At 40.6% G+C, this 21,757-nt stretch overlaps 1 protein-coding gene and 1 pseudogene across 1 annotated transcript; one reads left to right on the forward strand and one right to left on the reverse strand.

The window, feature by feature from the left end:
• LOC131313695 (nuclear pore complex protein NUP214-like) overlaps window positions 1–21,757 on the reverse strand; it is a 43,725-nt pseudogene that overhangs the window by 20,649 nt on the left and 1,319 nt on the right.
• Window positions 16,211–18,104, forward strand: LOC131313694 (uncharacterized). Its single transcript, XM_058342145.1, has 3 exons — window positions 16,211–16,968; window positions 17,081–17,890; window positions 17,986–18,104. The coding sequence occupies exons 2-3, from the start codon at window positions 17,362–17,364 to the stop codon at window positions 18,042–18,044; spliced, it is 588 nt and encodes a 195-aa protein (XP_058198128.1). The 5' UTR covers window positions 16,211–16,968; window positions 17,081–17,361; the 3' UTR covers window positions 18,045–18,104.

The raw sequence follows: 21,757 nt of genomic DNA on the forward strand, positions 1-21,757 counted from the left end.
AGCATAAGCAAGGAGGAGTGATTATGGTTACAATAGATGGCAGTACTAAGGGCAGTGGTAGACCAAAATTGACTTTAAAGCAGTAGTTTGGGAAGATTTTTGGATACTACAGAACACGATGCCCTTGACAAACACAATGGAAAAAATGGATTTATGTAGCTGACCTCAAGTGATTGGGACTTAAAGGCTCTGTCTTGTTTGGATTGTGCCCATAATTTTTCTCTTAAAGAGAGACTTATCACAAAAATCCCCTTGTCTACCAGTTGATAGCAATAGTTGTGGATGCTATTTGTTAAACAATTATCACTTATAACATTTACATCGGTGAATCAAAAAGTTATTAAGATTTCGTAATTTAGTTATTTACAGTTTGGCATACTCACCCTGCCCAAGTAGTTCATATACAATATTTTAACTAACTCAGAAACAAAACCAATGAAGAATATCATTAGTCGAAGCATGCTTGAATCAATTAATAATGTATGGACACCCATCATCATAAAGTCCCTAGTTTTTAACATATCAACTGAACAAAGCACCAACATGCATCCCAATAACGAATCAACCATTGAGTATTTCAAACATGAAAGAAACAGTTTGCATACCATGTACTTAAATAGCTCATGGACATGTATGGTCCACTTCCAAACGGCACTATATCATCAACAAAAGCTTCAAACACATCACTGAATGATAGCACAACTGGCTTGGAAGAAGTCTACAAGAAAGATTTCACACGATCAATAGAATTGTTATGATTGCAAATATTCTAGCTAATGGAAGAGTAAATGTATACCTTTTAATTTCATACTGCTAACTGCTGTCATCAAAATTTCAGAAACCTCATAAATCCAAGCGAAGCCCTCCTCCAACCACTCTATCCTAATGCCCGAATAAACTCATAAAACCTATTATACCTATTCAAGGGTGTCATTCCAAGCCCTGGGAACAGTCCCAAAGCTTGTCTTTCTTGCATAACCCGTTAATGAAAACAAGCACACAAGGTTATGCCACTGAATAATTGGATGCCACTAGGCATTCAAGAGTGTCCAGAGCATTTTAAGAGTGTCCCAAAATTGTCCAAGTGAAAAATGTTGAGAAAAAAAGAAAGGACACCATGGATTTGAGTGCCAGACACACTTATCTGGAGAGTGTCTGTGTCGGACACCGGGTTCGCCTCTAACAAAGTGTGTGCGCTACGGTGCATATTACACAATAGTTTTGTATCCAAACTATGTGAGACTATGCTGTGAAATATTGGGGAAATAAGGAGACCCCAAAATTGGGTTTCTCTCTCTCACACTTGAATATATATGGACAAAGGTACAAGTACAAATATACCCCTATGTAAAAGATAAATAACAAAATAACCCCTAAGAATTTAACACTCCCCCTCAAGTTGGTGCAAAGATATCTATCAAGCCTAACTTGAACACAATGGGATGAAATATCTTACCACTAAGCCCTTTCGTAAATATATCAACTAACTTGTAGACACCCTAATCTGGCCCTTTCAAATTAGTTTACTTTCGGTTCTTGATTCCTCGATGATGAAACGGATCAAGAACACCCCGAAAATGACAGCATGTTTGAGCTTCGAGTGTTTGACACCCTTTTGAAACTAACCTAGCCTAAGCCAAGTCAAAAGCCAAAAAACCCACCTGCACGGGTTGGTCTTGAACTAGCGTGCAGGTCAAACTGCCATGTGTTGGTCAACAGTCAAAGTTTGAATGTTGACCACGCGCGGGATGGTTTGGCTTGCGCGCGCCAGTCTAAGACCTGCGCACGCTGGTCTAAGCTTGTCCCCATCACCTTTATTTCACCTTTTCCCCTCATCCAATGAGAGGGAAACCTTCGGAGGGAAGCAAGGCCAGCTCCTTTGACTGGCTGAACTCCTCTCTCTTACTCCATCTTCTCCTATATATACCCCCTTTTGTTTCTCTTTCAAAGGGTTACAAACTTTCACACCTAAGGTTACCAAAATTCACACATCCAAAATTAACAAAAAATGCATCCAAGAACACAATAATTGTTCTTCATCCTCAAACAACCTCAATCCTCAAAGCTCAACCATTCCATTCAAACCCAAAAACCAAAGGTATAACACCTTTGTACGGCATACTATTCTGATCCCTGAGGGGGGCTAGCAGGGTCAAGGTTTCAAAAACCGTTGTGGTGAGAACCAACGCGCGTCGATCGTCAATACGTGCGCTGATCTGCTTGGGGACTGGTGTCTTGCTATTTTATGTTCTCCTTTGAATATAGACCGCTGCAAGCATGCTTAATAACTAGTTTACTATTTTCCTTAGTTAAAACTGTTAGTTTTAGTTCAATATTCATATCTGCTGCTATGGACTACCCCGATCATTCTGGATATGTCCCAAAACCCAGAAACGTGTAGAACCAAACACCGGTTTGCAGGCTCAGACCTACGCGCGACTGTGGACTACTCCCGTGCGCAGGTCCATCTCTGACCAGTAGTTTCAAATAAACTTGAAAAATGAGGTAGCCCCCCGAATGGTTCAAATTGGTTCAACGCTGTCCCCAGAGGAGCATTGCGCTCGGTCAGACAGGCTCGAAGAGTTCATCGACGACTTGGCATAGTCTCACAAAGACACACCTGACGTTGATCCTAAGATAAAGAAGCATTGAATCCCCTTGCTACCGGATGATAAGCAATGTAAAGCAAAAGCTAAGAAGGCTCCGGGCTTTGTGCCATGTTCAAGACAATAGCAGCGGTGTTCCACCAAAGCACAAATTAGAAAGTCTAAAAATGGCCCAGAGCAAGGAGTTCCAACCGAAGCACTTTGAACCCTGTGTTGTCAAAGCCATTTCATCTGGGGTTGCAGCCAAAGTCATCGATCTCAACGGTAATGAATATACCTTGGTCAACATGGATTAACACAAGTGTCGCTTTTCCCTGAGAGAAGCTCGTTGGGCTGAAAACCCCAAGGGTGGGCAGTTCCAAGCAAAAGTTAGAGCAAGCTTGCTAGACCAGAAACCTATGCAGGCGGTCTAGGCAAAAGTAAATAGGCAATATTCGAAAGCTCGCTAGACCGAAAACCTGAAAAGGCAGTTCTGGGCAAAAAGTTGAAGCATAAAAGGTGAGGTAAAACACACGAGTGAACCTTAGCCTGAACTACGTTTTGACCTGATTCCCCAGAATGGGATACGTAGGCAGTCTCTTTTCGAGACTCAGTCACAATCTATCAATTTGATCCAAGGCTTTAGTACATCGCCGTGGTCAAGAAGAAGACAAGCTTCATCTGTGCAGAAGGGGGAAAACCTTTTGTCTTTCAATCTTATTTCAAACTACTACTTCAATTTCAAAGCTGAGCAAAAGCCTTAACATATTTGAAGCATAAAAAACAGAACGAAATGCTTGCGAGGCCTAACGGCTCACAGCTTATTTTAAGTTTAGCGAAGTCTGGTGTGAGCAGCTGCAACGGACTTGTAGTTACACGCGCTAGTTTGAGGTTCACGCGCACTTGTTCAAAGTAATGCGCATTGGTCTCAAACCTGCACGCGCTTCTTCAATTCCAGCAGCAGTCCCATCTCAATTTCAAAGCACCTCGAAGGTCGTTCAAAGGGCTTTTGCCAAGTTTTGTCATGCCGTGCAGGTTATATGGACCTAGTGAGATTGCACGAGGGTGTCGGTTTCTGTCCGGGCCTTTTTAAGTCATCTTTCGCGTTTTATATCCGTTTTTGTAACATTTTTCCAGTTTTTCAATCCCTTGTCATGTCGGGATGCTTTTTTTGATTTGTTGGTTCGTACAAGTCATTGTACAGCTATTTGACCTTGCGCAAGTGTCAGTTTCACCTGTTTAAGGGATATTTGAGTTTTGGCTCATTAATGCCCAAAATTTCATTTCATTATTTTACACGTGTCTAAGAGTCTGTGTCGCATCCTGGGGCTCTTCTTCCATGTCGTTCGAGCTAGGCGAGTTTGTGCATGTGCGCATGTCTGTGTGTCGACTCAGTTCGTTTGTCAATGCAAATTAGATATTAGCGGATGGTTTATGCGTTCTTTTGGACATTGTCAAAAGAGGATCGATAAATTGGAAAATGCAATTTTTACATTGCTACTCTAGCATCTGTAATCCACAAGCAGTGGAATCTCATGAATAGCAAGGGCACGTCGGCCCAAAGCCAGGCATAGCATATCTATGGGGCACATCCGCCCAAGCATTAAAGAAGCCCAATGCCACTACTAAATGTCAACTAGGGCACGCCGGCCTGCTCAAGGTCTATTTATCTGGGTGCGCATCTCAGAAGCAAAAGACAGTAAAGTAATGGGGCTCAGTGGTCATCCTTAGGCGTCGCTGTCCTCTTAGGAGCCGCCCTTAGCTTGTGTCTGCATTTTCAGTTTGTGCATTCATATAGTATACATTACTGCATAATGGAAGGTGGCTAGTTTGTGGGAGTTATGCCCGAATGGTTGCCAGCATGTCTTCGTTTGCCAAAGGATGCGATGAAATCTCCTCCAGTATTGTTCTCGTTGGTCGGCGGATGCGATGAAATCTCCCTACCTCTCGATTTGTTAGCCGAAGGATGCGATGCAATCTCCTGTGGTCTTTTGTTATCGTTGGTCAGCCGGATGCGATGAAATCTCCTTAATCCTCGATTTGTTTCCCGAAGGATGTGATGAAATCTCCGGCGGTGCTGTTCTGGAATTTAACCTACCTAACGCGACCTACCCGTGATGGTTCGAATTCTTTGTGCCGAGGATAGTTTGATCCCCAGCAACGATAGCCTGCCCGTCCAAATCTGCAACAATAGCCTATTCTGTCCAAATTCAACCAACAAGCGGCGATTCACTTGTCCAATTCTATTTTCATCCCCGGCGATGGTCCGCCCAACCATTCCACCAATTAGGTTCCTTTAAGTTTACATGTCTACATTGCTAGTATACTTTGTTTTGGATAGCCTTGAGGGGTGTCTAGAAATCTTTGACGTTAATTGTACCAAGTCGATGGTGCTTCAAATGCCGTCAAAGAGGGGCTACTATAGACACCCCAATTTGGACATTCCAAATTAGTTTACTTTCGGTTCTTGATTCCCCGATGATGAAACGGATCAAGAACACCCTGGGAATGATAGCATGTTTGAGCTTTGAATGTTTGACACCCTTTTGAACCTAACCTAGCCTAAGCCAAGTCAAAAGTCAGGAAACCCACTTACACGCGTTGGTCTGGACCAGCGCGCGCAGGTCAAATTGCCAGGTGTTGGTCAACAGTCAAAGTTTGACCGTTGACCCACCCGTGGGTTGGTTTGGCTCGGGCGCTCCAGTCTAAGACCCGCGCACGCCGGTCTAAGCTTGTCCCCATCACCTTTATTTCACCTTTTCCCCTCATCCAATGAGAGAGGGAAACCTTCGAAGGGAAGTAAGGCCAACCCTTTTGACTGGCTAAACTCCTCTCTCTCACTCCATCTTCTCCTAGATATACCCCCTTTTGTTTCTCTTTCAAAGGGTTACAAACTTTCACACCTAAGGTCACCAAAATTCACACATCCAAAATTTAAAAAAAAGGCATCCAAGAACACAATACTTGTTCTTCATCCTCAAACAACCTCAATCCTCAAAGCTCAACCATTCCATTCAAACCCAAAAATCAAAGGTATAACACCTTCGTACTGTATACTGTTCTGATCCCTGAGGGGGGCTGGCAGGGTCAAGGCTGGTAATCAATACCATGCCCTGGCCCTAAAGCTAGCAAGGTTTCAAAAACCGTTGTGGTGAGAACCAACGTGTGTCGGTTAGTACACGTGCACCACTCTGTGGTTGTGTGCGCTGATCTACGTAGGGACTGGTGTCTTGCTGTTTTATGTTCTCCTTTGAATATAGACCCCTGCAAGCATGCTTAATAACCAGATTACTGTTTTCCTTAGTTAAAACTGTTAGTTTTAGTTCAATATTCATATCTGCTGCTATGGAGTACCCCTGAGATCATTCTGGATATGTCCCAAAACCCAGAAACATGTAGAACCAAACACTGGTTTGCAGGCTCAGACCTACGCACGACTGTGGACTACCCGTGCGCGCAGGTCAATCTCTGACAAGTTAGTGACCTTTGCATGGGTAACTTGGCCTTAGGCCACTGTTTTGTCTCCACTCTATTTATGGGGTGTTTTATTAATTTGTAGGGTGTTTCAGCCTTTAAACTATATATTATAACTGGCTATGAACTGCTTGCTCTGTCCTGGGCGTGCACTGGTCATTTCCAGAGCTCAGAGGGTTGAGAATAAGAGCTGTGGGTTTAGGCTTACTGGCGCGCGCAGGTCTTGTAGTAGCGTGCGCAGGTTTGGCCAGCATGCAGTGACTTGATCAATGCATGCTGGTTTCTTCCTGCACACCTCACTCCAAAACAGTGGCCTTCCAGTCTATTTAAACTCCCACAGGAGTCTGTTTTCATCCTATACTAACTGTTCCAGTAAGCGAGTATGCCATCCATCACATCCTGCAAACATGTTACAGTTTTAATCCTTTCAAACTGTTCCCCTGCCCTAACTGGCTAAAAAATGATTAATGAAACAAAATCGCAAATGTTTTCGCAAATGCCTAAGTAAAAATTGATCTCCGGATTGGGCGAGAGGGGTGCCTTAAAACCCTTCCCCTCTCGTAACCTGGCTCCCGAACCCAGATATGGTCGTGACGGACCGGTGCTTTCACCTTTTCAAATCAAAACTGCGCAGTAAGCATTTCAAATTCAGTTCCTTGGATGTCGAACCTTCAAACCCTAATGGTGATTCTGAATTGAGCACTCGTCTGCCAGTGCTCCCTCGATCTGCCTTACATCTTTAGGGCACGTTGCCCACATAATTGGTCCTCAAACCTTACAAACAGCATACATATCAAACCCTTGCTCAACTTCTCCTTTATGAAATGCCTATCAATCTCGATATGCTTCGTTCTGTCATGCTGCACAGGATTATGAGCAATATTTATAGCTACTTTGTTGTCACAATAAAGTTTCATAAGACCATCATCAAAGAGTCCCAAATCCTTCAACAAGGTTTGGAGCCACAAAAGCTCACACACACTGTGAGCCATAGCCCTATATTAAGCTTTTGCACTGGATCTAGCTACCACTGACTGTTTCTTACTGCGCCAGGTAACCAAATTCCCACCAAAAAAGGTGCAGTAGCTAAAAGTGAAGAGCCTATCATCCACTAAACCATCCTAGTCTGCATCAGTAAATGCTTCCAACCCCAACCTCAAATGACCATGATTGGAAAACAAAATTCCTTTACCTACAGTTGATTTGAGATATCTCAAAATACGATAAACTGTATCCAGATGCATTGTACATGGCTCATGCATAAATTGGTTGACAACGCCAACGGCATATGTAATATCTGGTTTAGTGTGAGATAAGTATATCAGGCGGCCGACAAGCCTATGATATCTTTCCTTGTTTGTATGCTCCCCAACATCTCCACTGAGATGATGATTATCCTCAATAGATGAGTCTGCAGGTTTGCACCCCAACATCCCCGTTTCTTCTAAGAAATCAAGAATACACTTTCTTTGAGAGATAAAGATACCTTTATCAGACCTTGCCACCTCCATCCCAAGAAAGTATCTCAATGACCCCAAAACCTTAATCTCGAACTCTTGCGCAAAACGAGCCTTAAGATGGTGTATTTCTCCTGCATCATTGCCAGTCATAATTATGTCATCCACATAGATAATGAGGATTGCAATCTTGCCATTACCTCCTTTGATGAACATAATATGATCTACTTGACTCTGCCGGTAGCCAAATCTCAACATAGCTTTAAGAAATCTATCAAACCAAGCTCTCGGTGACTGCTTTAATACATAGAGGGCCTTCCTCAATCTACACACCTTCCCTTCGGTTGCAAAGGAAGAGAAACATGATGGTATATCCATGTACACTTCTTCTAAATCACCGCGAAGAAATGCATTTTTAACATCGAATTGTTGAAGAGGCCAATTCAAAATAGCAGCACAAGAGAGTAAGGTTCGAATAGAGTTCATCTTTGCTACCGGAGCAAAGGTTTCCTCATAGTCAATTCCGTATGTCTGAGTATAGCCCTTAGCGACAAGTCTCGCCTTGTATCTCTCTCGCCTTGTATCTCTCAAGTGTCCCATCTGCCTTATGTTTTATTGTGAACACCCATTTACAACTCATTGATTTCTTTTCCTCCGGAGGAGACACTAGTTCCCAGGTGCCATTTTTTTTTCAAAGTTGCCATCTCCTCTACCATAGCCTCTTTCCACTTAGGTAGTATGAATGTTTCCTTCCAACTCTGTGGGATAGATATAGAAGAAAGAGAGGAAACAAATGCACGATACGAAGGAGATAAACAATCATATGAAACAAACTATGAGATGGGATGTTGAGTACAATGTCTAACTCCTTTCCTATGAGCAATAGGAGCATCAAGATTATTAGAAACAAGAAGGGATGATTCATTACCAAATGAGTCAGTCGAAGAATCAAAAACTGGACTTGAAGCCGGAGTAGGTGATAGTGATTGGCAAGGTGGTATCGCACAGGCCGGCTGTCCCTTTTCCGTCGAGAAAACTGCTACAAGTTAGGCAACCTATGCGGGTAAAGCCTATCGTCATCAACATCTCGGTCACTCATGTCATGTTCTGCTCTTGCTTCAGATAGGGGTTCTTTCCTAGAGTTTTCCTTCTCCCCCTCGCCATAACAAGGTATTAGAAAGTAAGACCATGACTCTTGATTATGGGATGTCAACATCTCTTCCTCCATAGTATTCTCCCCTGAAGAGATGTAGAGGAGAGAGGGTAAAAAGAAGTTGTTTCCCAAAAAGTGACATCCATAGAAATAAAATGTTTACGGGAGTGAGGGTCATAGCATTTATATCCCTTTTGGGTAGGGGAATAGCCAAGGAAAACGCATTTACAAGCCTTGGGATCTAACTTACCACCGGGATGTTTAAAAGCATGGACAAAACACAAGCAACCAAAAACTTTGGGTGAAAGAGAAGAAACTGAACAGCTACGAGGGAGAAACTCGAGGAATTTTAAACTGAAGAACACTAGATGGCATGCGATTGATAAGATAAGCTGCAGTAAGAACAGTTTCGCCCCATAAAATTTTGGGACATTTATGGTGAACAAGAGAGAATGGGCTACCTCAGCAAGGTGACGATTTTTACATTCAGCAACCCCATTCTGCTGTGGAGTTCCAACACAAGTGGTTTGAAAAAGAATGCCAGACTCACTAAGATATGCCCGAAACTGCCCATCAAGGTACTCAGTCCCATTATCACTACGAAGGATTTTAATGTTGGTGTCAAATAGAGTACGAACCTCTGATGAAAGGATTTAAAGCATGAAAAAACATCATTTTTGGACCGAAGTAAATACACCCAAGTTACACGAGAATAACAGACAATAAAGGTGACAAACCATCGATAACCAGAAATAGAAGAGAAGTAACCGGGGAAGGACCCCAAACATAGAATGGATAACCGTAAAATGGGAATCACTTATTTGATTAACAGGAACATAAAAAGAGCGTTTGTGTTGAGCCAGCTCACAAGCTTCACAAAAAAACTGGCTTCTAGTACATTGCTTAGTTAAAGTAAGGAAAAGTTTTTCTAAAATCCCAAAAGATGGGTGACCCAATCTACAATGCCACTGATGCAATAGAGGAAGAGCTGAACTCGTATCTGCTTCAAGAGCTTGACACAATGACAAGGGTGCAAAAGATGGACGAGGTGCAGGCTCCAAAAAGTATAGACCACCATGAGCTTTACCACTGCCAATCATTCTCCCCGTATCCAGCTCCTAAAAGACACAATGCGTAGGGAAAAAAGTCATAGAACAATTCAAAGAATGGGTAAGGCCACTAACAGAGAGAAGGTTAGTAGAAAAATTTGGAACATGAAGAACGGACGAAAGAGAAATGGTTGGAGAGTAGCAAATGAAACCTTTTCCTGAAATAGCAGATACGGAACCATCAACTACTCTAACCTTATCCTTACCAGAACATATAGAGTAGGAGTCAAAAAAAAGGATGAACAACCTGTCATATGATCTGTGGCACCAGAATCTATTATCCAAGGAAGAGAGGAGGAATAAATAGATGCACTAACTGGGGTACCCGTGTGAGCAAAGTATGAGGATGTAGTAGAAGTACAAGTTGTGGAAGATGGAGTATCAAGCCTAGCCATTAGGCACCTGAGAGTGTGCAACTCCCCTTGAGAAAGAGTACCACCACTTTGGGAAGTATTAGGCACGGAAGCTTGCAAACGAGCAACACTAGGGTCAGGCAACATGCCACCAGTAGACTCCGAAATATGTGCATGAGAACGCACATGACCACCACCTCGATTACTTCCTCGTCCACGAGAAGGACAACCACGTAACTTCCAACAAAATTCCTTCATATGCCTGGTTTTGTTGCAATAGTCACACCGACGCAGTTCTTTATCAATAGAGCTACGTTTATTACCAAGCTGACCCTGGGTAGACCTACCATCCCGTGGAGTGGGAATGGCAATCAAGGCTGAGCGATCCGGAATTGGAGGATGGACCATCGCACTCCGTCTATTCTCCTCCTGTTGAATGCATGCATAGGCCTCTCTTAAATTGGGAAAAGGAATACGGCCCAACACTTGCACACGAATCAGGTCATATTCCACATTAAGGCCAATAAGAAAGTCATAGATGCGCTCCTTGTCTACCATCTGTTGGAAAGTAGTTGCATCGGTAGTACAAACAGCTTGAAACCCTTGATAATAATCAAGTTCTTGCCACATTCTATTCAATTCAGCATAATACTCAGCGAGAGATCGGTTGTGTTGATCCAATTTGCGGAGTTTCTTCCTTAACTCAAAAGCCTGAGCATCATTACCTTTATGGGAATAGGTTTGGGCTACAGCAAGCCAAATCACATAAGGTGTGTCTAGAAGCAAAAAGGCATTTCGAATGGTAGGAATCATGGAGTTAAATAGCCAAGTTATGACTAAAGCATTCTGCCAAGTCCATGTCTCAAGTTCTGATCCATGAGTTGTTGGTTTTTGAACAGGGCCTGTGATGAAGTTCAACAAGCCACAGGCAGTAATATCCAAAGTAAAGGTGAGAGACCAAAGCAAATAGTTGAAACCATCCAACTTAATGTGGAAAAAACCCAGAGAAGAGTTATCGAGAGTCCCAACACGACTCAACTCACTCTTTGTACTAGCGGAAGCTTTTTGTGGATCCTCAGACATATTAATAGAAATGAGATGCAATAGAGAACTACGAAATTGTTGCAAAGAAAACTGATCAAGCCAAATCTGACCCCAAATCAACAATCGAAGTCGAGAAAAAACTCAGTCGTGACTTAGTACGAGCCCTAAATCAACATACCCAGCCCCTGACCAAACAAGAAATACTCCAGACAGTTCAAAACACTGAGGAACTCACCTGTATGTGGTTACCCAGTCTTCGTGAGAGGTCAGAAAGTGGTGGATAAGCAAGGGCTTTGCTCGTATAAGGTATGCAGCCAGCTAGGGTTCAGGAAAACCTTTGGAATCTCAGACCTAGTCTGTTCTGAGACCTGTCGGAGGCTTCCGGTGACTAGAAAAGGTGTAGCGGCGATCGGCGGGGGCAGGAGAGTCGCCGGAGGTCAGCGGTGGCTTGGTTGAAAGCTGACGACATCAAGAAAAAGCTGAAGAAGAGCCGACGTCGTCAGGAAAGGCGTGAGAAAGACTGACAATTAAAGAGCAACATCAGACAAGGCTGATCGATGTTGGTGGAAGCCATACGATGAACAACGACAATCAGCGTGAGTCCCTAGATGTATCGTGCTCTGATACCATGTGAAATATTGGGGAAATAAGGAGAACCCAAAATTGGGTTTCTCTCTCTCACACTTTGTATATATATGGACAAAGGTACAAGAACAAATATACCCCTATGTAAAAGATACATAACAAAATAACCCCTAACAATTTCACATATGCCTCAAAACTTCCCTCACATGTCCGCTCATCCTAGAATACTCTCTCTAGCAAAGACCCGTACAAGACGTGAACGTGACTTCCTTAAAGCTGTAGATTACCGGAAATGGGACTAGTGTAAAGTATGGTCAAGAAATGTAACAGCGATATCCCCATCCCTATATTTCCTATACCTAAGAAAGACCAAAGGAACTAATTATTTCATTTCTATGTGCCGAGGTGAATAAACCTTGGGTATTTGAAATCACTTTTTGGTTCTGAGTTTATCTCCTAATTATCCAAGATTCTTTCCTACGCATATAGTATAACACAAAGCTCCGGGTCAATTATGTCAATTCAAGTGATATAGTGTAGCATCTTCTGAATTTGTGCATACACCTTTACCCTTGTGTTTGATTCAAACCTACACCTTTGGGGATATCATATTTGCTAACCTAAAGCCAGGAAGAGAACAATCCACCACACTGCTGCTACAACAAAGGTAAAAAACCATTCTTTTTTGCTTCCTTTAAATCAGGGTTTGACTCCATGAGCTAAACCATTCTCATTTGGTGGAAATCTTTCTTTCAATTTTTCTTCTTCTATTAGGGTTTGGGGCATTGATCTTCATAACAGTTGCATTCTTCTTAGCTCTATACCCAGTAAACTCCTCTTTGATATTTGGTGTGTATCTTTATTCACGTTCAACTGTTTGCTAACCCAAATATACATACTTAATTTCTTTTTCAAATAGTTAATTTTTGGTGCAATATGTGGCTAACATGCTATTGTGTGCTCATGTTACATTATCCGTCTTTCATAAGAAGTTTGAAACTTGAACTTTCTCAAAAAGAAATGGAACCCTGATTAAAAAAGGCAAACGAGGAAAATTAGATCTTTGCGTTTAATTAGATGATCTCTGTTACATTATCCAAAAAAGATCTACGGATCTTGGTTGACATTTTTTATTATTATTTGGTTAACTAGTTCTTTTTAGGTATCTTGTTTTGTCTTGCACACATTTCTCAAAACATTACACTGTGTAGATTTCCTCACCTTAAAAAGAATGGATTTCGGTAATCTAAAGGGCTTTTCATGATTCAATGTTAGACTGTGTAGATCTTGGCTAATATGCTTAATTTACTTTGCACTTACTCCATATTTCTTGTTAGTTATTTTTCTCAAAATGGGTTATCAAAATTTTTTGTTCAAGAATACAGTGTAGCTAGTGATATGACTTGTAATTTTGTGTTGGATAGTCTTGGGTTGAGCTACTGGCTCTTGTGTATACGGTCTTGCCATGCTTTTTGGTCAATTTTTTTGTTTTCAAGGGTTTTTCCCTGTGGAGATCGTGACTGTATTGGCTTTTTCAAGGATATTCCCTTGGACTTTGTTTTTCTAGTTGGTTTGGTTAATCCATTTAACTTACCTAAAAATAGACTACATGCAGTCATTGTTAGGGTTTGCTGGACTAGGGCTTGTGTGTTGGGCACAAGTCGGGTTTTTCAAAATCCGTTCCCCCAAACCCATAACCCATCCCCATTCCATCCCCTCAATCGGGTTGGTTTTGGAGCGGATTTCCGGGTTCAAGGCGGGTTTGCACGAGTTTTTATGGGTTAGAAAAATAATGAAATCAAAGACAAACATGCAAGTCACTAGAAATGTGACATTATGGATGATCATAAAGCAGTCAATAATTTTCAAAAAGAAGCCAATCTCTCTCAGTTGCCTTGTTTTGATTGCCATGTTTTTATTGAAAGAGCTTCCCGCATGTAAACCATTGATATGCGGAAGAAGATTATTAGTATACTCAAAAATTGGAAATAGAAACTGGTAAGCCCTTTGTCAAGCCCTACTTGTATTTAGTAATGACTTTTCACCAAATCAAACATGACTTTCTAAGTCAAACTCAGGAAATTTTCAAATTTTCAGCTATGCTTATGTATCTCCTTAGGTTAAAAGTTAAAACCTATAAAGATAAGTCCTTCGGTCTCAGTCTCATAGAGATGATCATTTCTTCACGCAATGGGGATCTTGAGCAATTAATAGACATGCAGAAATTCACAGTAAATGATGGAGCTAAAAATTGGATAATAGCCACCCAAAATAACACTTAATTATTTGCAATCTTGCCAAGTGATTTGATTGTCATCAAATTTAAGCATTTGCCTCAATCTAATTGTCATCAAACATCACTTGATTTGATCGTTTAATTTTAATTATGAGCAAGTTTTGAACAACGGCTCAGTTGCCATTCTCAATGACGTGGGCAACACTTTTGTAGAATTACTTGTTTAAACCAAGACAAAAAGCAAAATCAAACTCAAAATGACATCATGGCCAGAAGTAGTAACATTACGGCAATCAATAAGAAAAACAAAGACTAATTTGCAAGTTAAAACATTCATTAAACTTAATTTGAAGGGATCATGTACTAACATCCATGAATTTTCCATCTTTGCTTGTGATGACTTGAACGAGGTAATTTTCCTCGTTTCCATCTGAAGTTAATTGAAAGCATCCTAGTATTATAGAATCTGGACGTACCCACCTGATAGAATCCACTGATGGGAGAAATGTTTTAGTTTCACAAGACAGTTTATTTTTCAATAAGACACAATAATTGAGACGATAGTAGAACAAAGTCTCTGACTACGAGAAGTCTTGTCCACTGGTATAGAAAAATAAGTGCACCACTTAGGCGAAACAATGAGCTGACTATGCCACCATGTACAGAGATAGAATCATAAATATTCATATCCTATAAACATAGCACTGAGATTTATTTGTTATAGTAGAAGTTCCAACAAAAATTAAGCCATCTTCCAAACAAGTTAATATTTACAATACAAAGGGAAATGCTATGGATCAACAATTACAAAGGGAAACAAGTACAATCACGATTACAATACAACCTATAACATAAATCAAAGGACCACTAAAAAGATTTTGCATGATAACAACACAACTTTTTAAGGCTTAAGGATTCCAATTCAATGAAGTAACGTTGACTCTAACTTGACGCTGAGGTGGTGAAAACAAAACCAAGAACTCATTGTCCTTGCCCCTAAACTAATCACCGGAGGGAAGCCTTGGATTTATTTGCTACTTTGCTTTGTTTGAATCCGTGTTAAGATGAAAATCAAGAAAGAACACAGAGTTACACTGTAAAGGAAATCAATAGTTAGTACCTTATAGGTCCTTTACCCCATTCAGAATCATCAACGCGCTTTGGCTATTCATAGCTATCGGTTGTCACCTATGAAGCATGGGTACTTCTAAAGCCCTTTCGTACTCATACCAGTAACATATTGGGTACGTGGTACTTCTAAATACCAACAAGTTACACAAACCACATACTGAGTTTTTTTTAAGGCTTTTATCGTACCGAATATATATCAAGCAGTGCCCAATACAGAGATGTAGAGAAGTTGATAAGACCAGTGATTTCAAAAGCGCGTGAAGCGCGCGCTATAGCGCGAAGCACAACGCAGGTTTTGCGCTTCGAAGAATAGCGCTATAGCAGAAAGCATCAAGGCGCACGCTATGGCGCAAAGGCGCACACTTTTTGTCTTTGATCCAAAAATTGATCTGACGGTGCAGAAAACACATGCGATGACGGCGATGCAGTGAATAATTTTTTTTTTTAAGTCTGATTTAGCCCTAATCGACGATACGATTCATACCCAGCCAGCAGAGCAGCTTCAGTCGATCGAGATAGTAGCAGCAGCTTCAGTTGATCGAGAGCAGCTTCAGTCGATCGATCAAGGTTGCAGCTTCAGTCAACGACGGTAACCTCCTCCTCTTCTCTGCGACTTCTTCTTTCTTCATCTTCTTCTGGTGAATCTTCTTCTTCTTTCTTCTCCTCTTCTCCACGACTCCAGGCCAATTTTTCTCTTCTTTTTTTTTTCCCTCTTCTTTTTTTCTTTTGAACTCCCGGGTTGTGGATGACTTTATGGTAGTTTTTTCAGTCGGACAGTTTTTTCATTTTTTTTTTTACGTGGCCAGTAGGCTGTGGATGTTTTTTTTTTTTTTTTCCAGCTATATGTGTTTATGACTTTATCGTATTATTTGTACTTGTTAATTGTAGATGACATCTGAAAATTCTAGTAAAAAGGACCCTGGTTGGAAGTATTGCGAAAAGGTTGATCCACGCAATAATACCAAGTTGAAATGTATTTTTTGTAACGAAGTGAAAAATGGGGGTGTGTCAAGAATCAAGCAACACCTTGCAGGAGGAGCTCAAAGGAATACGGCGGCATGTCACCGATGCCCACCTAAGGTTAGAGAGGAGATGAGGGAGTTTATACGTAAAAGGATGAAGCAAAGAGTCAAATTAAGTCTATACCAGATTTTGATGATGCAATGAATGATGATGATTATGACCTGGACCTGGACGATGATATTATTGAATCCAATCCCCATTCTAAGAAATCTTCTACTCACGGAAGCACAACCTCCGCATCTATTCATTCTAAGCCTAAGAAACCAAGAACCATAGGGCCTCTCGACACTTACTACACTCCTGAACCAGAGGTGGTAGTGAAAAATAGAAAAGCCAAGGGAAAACAGCCAAAAATTGATGAGAATGAACCATATAAGAAAATATTGAAAGACCAGGCTCTTCAGGCTATTGCAAGGTGGATATATGATTATGGGATACCTTTAAATGTTGTAAACAATGATAGTTTTGCGCCAATGATAGAGGCTATTGGGCAATACGGTCCGGGTTTGCCCCTACCAACTTATCATCAAGTGTGAGTTCCTCTTCTAAAAAAAGAGGTAGAACATGTTAAAAGTTGATGGAGGAGCACAAAAAAGACCAGGAACAATATGGGTGGACTGATAGGAAAAATAGAACATTGATGAATCTTTTGGTGAATTCTCCGAGGCAGACCATGTTTCTGAAATCTATGGATGCATCTGGAATTGTAAAGGATGCAGAAATGAAATATGAATTGCTTGATGGGTGGGTGGAGCATATTGGAGAAGCAAACGTGGTTCAAGTTATTACAGATAGTGCCGCGGCAAATGTGGCAGCAGGTGAGAATTTCAATTTGCTATTTGGTTGTGTTACTTTAAGTTATGAACAATTGAAAATCACTTATTATTCTAGTTTTAACTTCTAACACCACTTATTTTTAACAATTACCAGGGAGGTTGTTGGAGGCAAACCGACCTCACTTGTTTTGGTCTCCGTGTGCTGCCCATTGCTTGGACTTGATGTTAGAAGACATTTTCAAGTTACCAAATTTGAAGATAACTTGGGAAAGGGCAATAATGATGCATGGTTATATTTATAATCAACCCTTTTTGTTGAATATGATGAGGCAATTTACCTAGAGGAAGGAGCTCGTTAAGCCGGCAAAAACTCAGTTTGCAACCGCTTTTTTGACTTTGCAAAGGGTTTATGAACAAAAGGGAAACTTAAGGAAGATGTTTACTTCAGAGAAGTGGACCAATAGCAAATGGGCAAAAGAGCAAGGAGGAAAACATGTAGAAAAAGTCATGTTGATGGCCTCATTTTGGAGGAATGTGCTCCTTGCCCTCAAGTTCGCATCCCCACTTGTTAAGGTACTTAGATTAGTTGATGAAGAAGTAAAGCCTCCAATGGGATACATTTATGAGGCTATGGATCGAGCTAAAGAAACTATTGCAAATTCCTTCAATCAAAATAAGGAGATGTATGATGAGGTCTATAAGATAATCGACAAGAGGTGGGAATCCCAATTGCATCGGCCTTTGCGTGCAGCTGGTTTTTACTTAAATTTTGAATTTTTTTACAAAGATCCAGAGGCTTGCAAAGTTCCAGAAGTCATTGGAGGCCTATACAAATGTATCACAAAGTTGATTCCTAATACTGCTACACAAGACCTTATTTGTGTCGACTTGATGAAGTATGAGAGAGCTGAAGGACTCTTCGGTAACCCAATGGCAAAGAGGCAAAGAAATACAAGGGCACCAGGTATCACCATGTTAACCTTAACCTAGTAACTAATTTAAATCCTAAGAGTTGCACTTTAAGAATGTTTTCCAATATCAATATTCTATGGTGTGCAGCTGACTGGTGGGCCTCATTTGGTCATGACACTCCCGACTTGCAAAAATTTGCCGTCTAAGTTCTTAGCCTTACTTGTAGTTCCTCAGGATGAGAGCGTAATTGGAGTGTCTTTGAGCATGTGAGTAGGGCTGCAAACGAACCGAACCGCTCGCGACTCGGCTCGTTCAAGCTCGACTCGGTTCATAAACGAACGAGCTCAAGCTCCACTACCTAGCTCGTTTAACAAACGAGCCGAGCTCGAGCCACCTTGAACTCGGCTCGTATGAGCTCACGAGCTGACCTTTACATATATATATATACATATATATATACACAATCAGACAAATGCTTTTATCTTTATTATTATTATTTATTACTACAAAAAGGGATATCATCATCCCAATCCCAATGTACAGCTGTCTAGCGACGGCTACAGCTTCTTGTACGTGTAACCTCAAGGGAAAAAGGTGCCTTTATAGTAAAGGAATGCCTGAGGAGGCTAAAAACTCTCGATGTGGGACTAAAAATGCAAGTGAAAAACTTCTTCAAACTCTATTACACAAGTCCCACATCGAAAAAATGAAGAAGTGGTGCCCAAAGAATCCTCTACAAGTAGAGCCTCCAGACCATTGCATCAACAACTCAACTTTTTTCGCGCGTACCGAGCTGAAGCGAGCCGAGCTTGAGCCGTGGCTCGATGTTTCTAGCCGAGCTCAAGCTGGTATATATTTTTGCGAGCCGAGCTCGAGTTGTGTGAAACTCAGCTCGACTCAGCTCGTTTGCAGCCCTACATGTGAGTATATGATAATCAAGTTCATTCATTGACTTCTTTTAGTTATGTATGATCATGAATTTAAGTCCCTTGTATAATTAATTGTTAATACAGATTCACACAAAAAAAGGAATAGACTAGCTCAAAAGCGTCTCAATGATTTGGTATTTGTTAAGCACAATAGAGCATTGAGACGCCCATACCTCAAACGTGATCGCATTGATCCTATATCCTTGAAAGATATTGATGAGAGCAATGAATGGTTGGTTAGGAAGATGGAGGAAGAACTTGTGTTTGAGGGTGATGATCTGAATTGGGATGATGTTGCTTTAGCTTTTGGAGCCGAAGAACCAAGGAAAACAACTAGAGCATCAAGTTCAAAGTCAACAGACTCAACACCTATCGCGAAAATGGCAAAACCAACTCCAAAGGCTAAGGCTTCAAGAGGAAAGACATCTCTTATAGATGAGGAGAGTGAAGAGGGAGAATGGGAGACGGATGATGAGGAGGAAGGGTACTTTCGTTTAACCATTGACATGTTATGTTTTATGACATTTGAAAATTTTACAAGTCTTTGTTTGTGTTGAAAACTTGTTCTAATAAAATTTGCCTTGTTGCGAAGATTTTTTTTTTTTTTGTGCTTCGCGTCAATAAAGCACGCGCCACGCCTTGCGCTAAAGCCCCAGGGGACCGTTGCGCCTTTCGCCATTTAAAACACTAGATAAGACTTCTTTTTTCAATGCTTAGCATGATGGTAGAATAAAGATTAACTTTGTTTTGTATTTTAGGATTTGCATTAAATTGTTGTTTGATGGTGGATCCTTAATCGCCTGTCTTTTAGCTATTTCTTTTATCTCAAGTGTAATCATTATGTGTTATACATTGCTCTAAATTATGATTATACATTTACCATAGTTGTACCCCAATAATACATGCACCCGTACCTAAACCTAATATATCTTAGGTTTCGTTGTAACGACTTACCCGTATTGTACCAGAAGAACATGCACTCGTACCAGTACACATGCTTCTTAGGTCATCACTTGTTCGGATTACGTTTGCTTATTGTTGTCAATGTACTATTGAGATCCTTATTATCTCAATAAGTAAAAGTCAATTCCGGCAATTAAACAAGCAATTAAACTTGCATCCAACATTTGTGGACATAATCCTTCTTTGCGACAAAAATAAAAATAAAACTAGGGGAAATCGGGTGCTATCATGTTATCCTAAAATAAAGAGATTGTCTAGAATAGATAATGAAATGACGCTTTTGTAGGAACTCCTGAAAATTAAAAACCACGAGTTCTAAACTGCAATAGTTTTTTATTTTTCATTAGGTCTATACAATAGTTTCTCACCATTCTTGAGATCCGCATGGTACAATACTAAATATTAGAAAGTGGAGCCGAGCTACAATAGTCAAGTATTTTGCCCTAGGAAAATACAATCATATCTCCCCTTTGTTGCGATATGCATTTCAAAGGAATTTCCAACAAACATGTCCTACCCTGTACCCTAATCCCTTTTTGTTTTAGGTACACCCGTATCTCATATCTGTATCTACACAGACCAGCGCTAAATCCTACAAACTAACTGTTCAGAAAATTATTTTTATCTTTACGCCTAGTTTTTAAACTTGTTCCATCTTACTTTTCGTAAATTCCCACGCATTGTGCAGGCATTGTTGGCTTATACAACCCCAATGTTTTTGTGCAGGCATTGTTGGCTTATACAACCCCAATGTTTTTGTGTGAGAGGAAAGATGAAAGGTGAGGTCTACATCAAACAAATGACAATCCATTGTTACAGAAATATTAAGACACAAGTCGACTAATGTACCTTTTACGGCAAAATTCAAATTGGAATCACCAATCCACGAGTCGAACAACAATGATATACTGACTTTTTCCTTCAATTTTAATGACATGAAGCTAAGAGTATTCTTTCATGCGACAGCAACCAAATTTCCTTTCAAACTCCAATCAACTGCACAAGAGAAATAAGTATAAACGTAAAGCAAAACAGATTACAACGATTTCTAAGCTATCAGTGATCGAGAACACTTACTTGCTTATAGTATTGCTGTTAAGAAATTAGAAGTCGTGTAATTCCAACCCCCCCCCCCCCCCCCCCAAAAAAAAAAAAAAAAAACAAAGAAAAGAAAAGAAAATACAACCACCACCACCAAGCCTTTTAGTCCGATCAATTGAGGTCGGCTACATGAATCCACCTTTTTCATTGAGCTCAGTCAAAGGCATTGTTTTCCATGACATTCAAAAACCTAGATCCTTTCAAACTACAACCTCTAATGTCATCTTTGGTCTACTCCTTTAAGTGTTACCCTCAACCGTAACCATATCGATCCTCCTAACTACTGCATTAGTCAATCTACGATACACGTGTCCAAACCACCTTAATCAATTTTCTCTCATCTTCTCTTCTATTGATGCTACCCCTACCACTCCACTAACGTTCTCGTTTCTAACTCTAACTCGCAAAGTCCTACCACTCATCCACCTCAACATTCTCCTTTCAGCTACACTCATCTTCTTCGCGTGTTGATTCTTATTAGTCCAACACACCATGCAGTATAAAAAAAGAAGGCAAGTGATAATGTAAGACAAGCATTCCAATGAAGTGTCCTGCGAAGTATTGTTGAAAGTAAAGGATGGCTAGAGAACATAGACAAGGGCTCAACATAGTTATCATTGATAAACTAGAGAATCCACATCGCAAATCCCCATGTGCTGAAAAAACAATTGAACTTACAAGCATCAACATCATCCATTACATTTTTAAGAGGATCTTGTCCAGCTCCATAATAGAGATTCCCATGATTTGAAAGAACAGCATAATAATTTTCCAACTTTTTAGTCCATTGCATGTCTTTTACACAACTTGAGTCATCAAGTGAGCAAGAGAAAAACGGGCTTTGGACCTGTTAAAAGCAAAAAGATGGAACTTATTAGAAATTCACCTAAAGTAAAACAAATTGTGACTTTTATGCACTTATGCGT

The sequence above is a fragment of the Rhododendron vialii genome, chromosome 13a (genome assembly GCF_030253575.1).
Source record: "Rhododendron vialii isolate Sample 1 chromosome 13a, ASM3025357v1".
NCBI lineage: Eukaryota > Viridiplantae > Streptophyta > Magnoliopsida > Ericales > Ericaceae > Rhododendron > Rhododendron vialii.